We start from the raw sequence: 5000 nt of genomic DNA on the forward strand, positions 1-5000 counted from the left end.
GCATATCTGTATATGTTTGTTTCATTTTGCTATTCTTTGTAACCATTTGAGTGTACAATCCTCTTGTTTCATGAGTCTGAATATATGATTTTATAGTGGACCAACTAGACACACAAATAGACTTTCAGAATCTAAATCAGTTCCCTGTTCCTGTTAGAACTTTCCCTGTTCGTCATCATTTCTTTGCGATGTTCTGACAGTCCAATCATAATCCATTTTACTGGCAATGAACTGACTGAACATTGTTACATACATAAATGCTGGAAAATATCCAAAACAAACAAACAAACAAAAAGGGGAATAACAAATTTCAAGATATTAAATTTATATCGAAACAAATAATGATTAAATTGTTTTAAAAAAAAAAAGATAAGATACTGATTGTTTAAAAATTAAATTAAGTCACTAAGAAAAAAGGTCACGAGTATTGCACTAACAAATGTCATAAGATGTGATGTTTCTAGATAAGTTTTGTTCATGTGTTTTTAACTGAAAGCTGTTCTACAGGGCAATATTCTTTCATTAAATCAGTAAATGTTTATCTCAAATTCCTGGGAGGGGATCCTGACCTCCCATAGCGGGCAGGGAGGTACACACTGTGTCTTCTATCCCCTTATATCTGTTTTCCAACATGCTTTCTGTCTTTGTCTTGGAATGAGATAACTTAGTTTTTTTCCTGGCCCTGGTCGGAGTCCTGGCTGGGAGGGAAACAGTCAAATGCATAGTTATTGTTTTGGTAGATGATATTTTTTTCCTTGTAAATCATCTCTCTGTTATGTATTATTATATTTGTTATTTTAAATGTATAATGTAATCATGTGAGTGTATTCCTCTTTGTTGGATTTTGTGCTTGAGTCCGGATGAGACTTATAGGTGATCTCAAACTAAGTACATTGGTGATATGCTCTTGGAATCTACATCTGATCCCTATTTGTTCCCAGTTCCCCTATGTCTTACTTTCTCTTGGATGCTTCAATTGTAATTCTAGAACTTTTTACTATCCCATTTTCTTCCTTTTTACTGGCGCTGATATAACCTAACTGTGTTGCAAGCACCGTAAAACCCTTAAAAACAAAAACAAACATATCTCAAATTCTATAGCGTTAAAAGGATAGTAACAATGATTACTTCCTACCCTTTTGATAGAGCACTAATCTAAGGCAAAAAACTTTCTGCTTGAGGGAACAGATCATGCGAATTTTATTGGCGCCTGCTTCACCCTAGTGTATTCCTAGATTGATGTGGTGGATAACAGATATGAAATCCACAATAACATATAAAACAATAAAACCTAATACAATATTATATTCTGCGGATCTGTCTGAGAATGAAAAAGTATCAATTTTGCTTTGTATATGTATATAAATATTTTATTTTTTTTTTGTGGGGGGGGGGGGGGGGGGGGGGGGGGGGGGGGGGGGGGGGGGGGGGGGGGGGGGGGGGGGGGATCTTATTCATAAGTAAAGGGACTGATATAATCTTGGCTACAGTTGAGATTTTTATTTCAGATCTTCTCTGACCACTTAACAGTGATTTGGTAACTTGGTCTATTGGACTTTGCAGAAAGTACTGTTCATTAGATCACAAAAACTGGGATAAACTCTGGCTCCATGGGCCTTTTGGATATGTAATAATACTTTTTAAGGATATATTTCTTCTTTTGCAGTTGTTCCAGAATGTGAAGTTATGTCGGAAGCTGACCTTGACAGCTTGACTTCCCGTTACCATCACTGCCAGAAAAATCCAAATCATGTAAATTTCATCTCCGTCGCTGAATTTTCAGTTGACAAGTTACCTCCTGATCATCAAAATCTTAAAATGATGGATGAAATCATCAGAAGATGTGCTTTGACTGTTCGGATCAAGGTATCCTACACAAGTCTTGACAGACCTGACACATTCGCTGATACCAATACTCCCTATCCGTTCATCGAATTCAAGGGAAGCCACAATGTTGTTAGGTATGGCACAGGATTTGTCACTCAAGCATTTTATCAACAGGCATCGTTTAGGGTTGCATCGTGCCCGTGTCATTTATGTAGAATATCAGGGAAACCTGAATCAAAATACTGGTGGGTTCGGGTGCGAACGGCTACACATGTAATCCATGACAGATCAGAAGCAGAACAAGCGGAATTTGATTGTTTCTATGATACAGATGATGGAAAAGGGGTGAAGACAATTTATGGTTTTGACATTTTCAATGGAATGAGTGGATCTGAAAAAAAATATTGCAATGATGTATGTGATATTTTGTGTGTGACTCATGATCGAGATACTGTAGAGGCTCTTTCTCATATATATCCACTGCTTAATTATCCACATTTGCCATCTTTGTCGACTGAACACACCCCTTCTAGAGTAATTGTCTCTCATCCTCATGGTTGTAGCAAGAAATTAACTGTTGGAAAAGTTTTACATCTTACAGTTCCAGTTGGTGAAGATTATCCTGTAGGTTGTGAAATTTCTTTTAAAAAGGAGACTATATATCGCAAATCTTTACAAACAGAAAATTATGACAAGCAAAATCAGAGCTCTGATGGCTCTTCAAATAAAAGTGAGGAAGGCTCAGCAACTGATGATAGTTTTTTTTGTACAACATTACAACTTGAAGGAAAAATTAGATACTTTAACAAAAATTGCTTTGGACCCAAATATGAGCTCTACGAAAATCGAAGAATCCCATTCAGAAACTTCTGGGAACGGATTGGATGTTCATATCCCGAAAGAGGAATACTTAATTGATTTTTACAATTTATTTTTGAGAGAGCATTATTTAAAAATCATTCTTATATGTACTATTCTACACATGAGGCTTGATCAAAATCGGAGAGGAAAAAAGACTATGAAAACCCACACCCTGATGAAGCTGGCTTTTGAGAAGGTATTTTTAAGTTTTCTCGATACACAAATGACGTCATCAAGTCTTGATAGGGGGGAGAATTGTTTTCAAGGGTCAAATCCAGAGTCGAATTCATCTCACTGTTTTTGGTCAAAGTTATGGAAGGAAAGTGACAAACAATATGTCACATTTATGTCAGAAAATTGTTTGTTTTCATCCAGAGGCAATGACACGCGCCCTTCAATTATTGTCTCATGGTTTGCTGAAGTTGAAAAAATTTTGAATACAGTGGTGTTAGCTAGACAACAAATGGGTCTAAGCATCAACGAAGACCTTTTACCATCTGTGGTTGCAATGGGGCTTAAAGCTGGAGTAAAAATAATGACAATGTACGAAGAGTTGATATCTAAAAAAGATGTATCTCATTTTATGACGATGGAGTTATCAAAATCACTCAAATGTGAAGGAGAAAATGGAAGAGAACTGGATTATGAGAAAAACGAGCAGAGTGTGAATGGAGGAGAAGAAGAAAAACTAGAGGAAGAGGAAGAAAAAGATGGAGGAGGAGGAGGAGAAGGAGGAAGAGATGGAGAGTGTGAAGTTGTCCCTGAAGGAGCAACATTTACTCTCCCTCTCGATGCTACTTATGCTTTCCGTGTCTTCAACGACAATCCAGGGTGGATAACATTCCCTTCAGGAACCGTCATGAAAACGCCGGATGGAGAGCAAAAAGATATTGGTTATCCATATTATGAATTCCAAAACCAATACGTTCAACCAGAGCAGTGCTTCATTACATACAACATAAAAACGTGCCCAGGAAGCAGCGGTGCTAATGTCTACTGCGATTTGATGGGAAAATACTTGGGGACGTACTTTCCTCATTCTGGTCATGTGGCGGGTGCTCTGAATCGCAGCAGCATTCGGGATAATTTTTATACTTTGTTTTCAAAGATGTTTATGTTTGATCCCCAGCTAATTTCAGACCGTGGTGTTTATGGCGGGGAATTGAGACCAGATCCCCAGAATTTTCTCAAAGGCTGCAAACTGATAATGGTTAATTTGAAAAAGATTTTAAGTAAATCATGATATTTTTGCAAAGGCCGACCTTCAAATTTATCTGATAACAACAAGAAATGAAGTGAGTAGAAAAGAGCTAGAAGACAATAGCAGGCCTACCTACTTTTACCGAAAATCCCTCGAAATACGAAATTTTGGCTCCAGTTTCAGCACTCCATGAACACCTTTAAGTAACTAAAACTTAATAAAAATGAAAGTTGTTGCTAGACTACATAGTTTTAAGGATTTTGAAGTGTTATTTAATTCCATGTTAATTCCATGTGAAGGAAAATTACTGATTTTTTTTTTTGGTGCGGCTATGTGGTTTTGTGGTATGACACTCGCTTTCGGATCGGAAGGTCCTGCTGGGTTCGAGCCTCGCTCAGCGCATAGTTGGAAAAAGCTCTTTACTCACATTCTCTCACCGTACTCAGGTGCAAAATGAGTACCTGGCCGTTGACAGCGTTGTCTCTGTCAGAAAAATTGTGATATTGCCTAACAGGCGTCATGTTTCGTTCTACATGTTATGTGTTGCTATTGGTCACAGACCCCTTGTAAAGCTCTTTGAGCACATTTAGTGGATATTGCACCATAAAGAAGCTCGATTTTTTTTAAAAGCTCAATTTTTGGAGTCAACTATAGAGACTACACTTTTTTATCTCCTAATAATTACGAATATTTAAATTTTCAAATAGGCAGATCTGCAATAGAGAATAATAACTTTGTCGCAAATTTTTATTATTCTCTATTGTCTTCTGGCACTTTTCTACTCACTTCATTTCTTGGTGTTATCAACATCAGTGCCTGGTCGACTCATTTTTCTCAAATTTATCTGCTACATTACAGCACACTTATAGCAAAAAATGTTTGAACCGAATTAAGGAAAAGATAAACACATAATGGTCCATCACTGCAAAACGGTATTATTTCGGGGTGCTTTAAACAGGAAAAATTGAATTCATTACAAAAAAATCATGATACTTTGGTAAAGTTCTGAGGAAAATGAATGTGATTTCTTAAATGGGCAAAAACACACGTTCCTTCCTCATTTAAAGTTCATATCCCCCCATCAGATTAGCCATGACACAATTCCTTTTTG

At 37.0% G+C, this 5000-nt stretch overlaps 1 protein-coding gene across 1 annotated transcript in view; it reads left to right on the plus strand.

The window, feature by feature from the left end:
* The window catches only part of LOC144981079 (uncharacterized), a 10947-nt gene that overhangs the window by 3840 nt on the left and 2107 nt on the right, over positions 1-5000 (plus strand). Inside the window, 2 exon segments of the mRNA XM_078929198.1 lie at positions 1667-2565; positions 2567-5000. The exon segment at positions 2567-5000 is cut by the window's right edge and continues 2107 nt beyond it. Coding sequence (XP_078785324.1) covers positions 1667-2565; positions 2567-3931 — 2264 coding nt within the window. The 3' untranslated portion in view covers positions 3932-5000.

The sequence above is a fragment of the Berghia stephanieae genome, chromosome 10 (assembly GCF_034508935.2).
Source record: "Berghia stephanieae isolate SIO BIC M18660-M18661 chromosome 10, UCSD_Bste_1.3, whole genome shotgun sequence".
Classification (NCBI taxonomy): domain Eukaryota; kingdom Metazoa; phylum Mollusca; class Gastropoda; order Nudibranchia; family Aeolidiidae; genus Berghia; species Berghia stephanieae.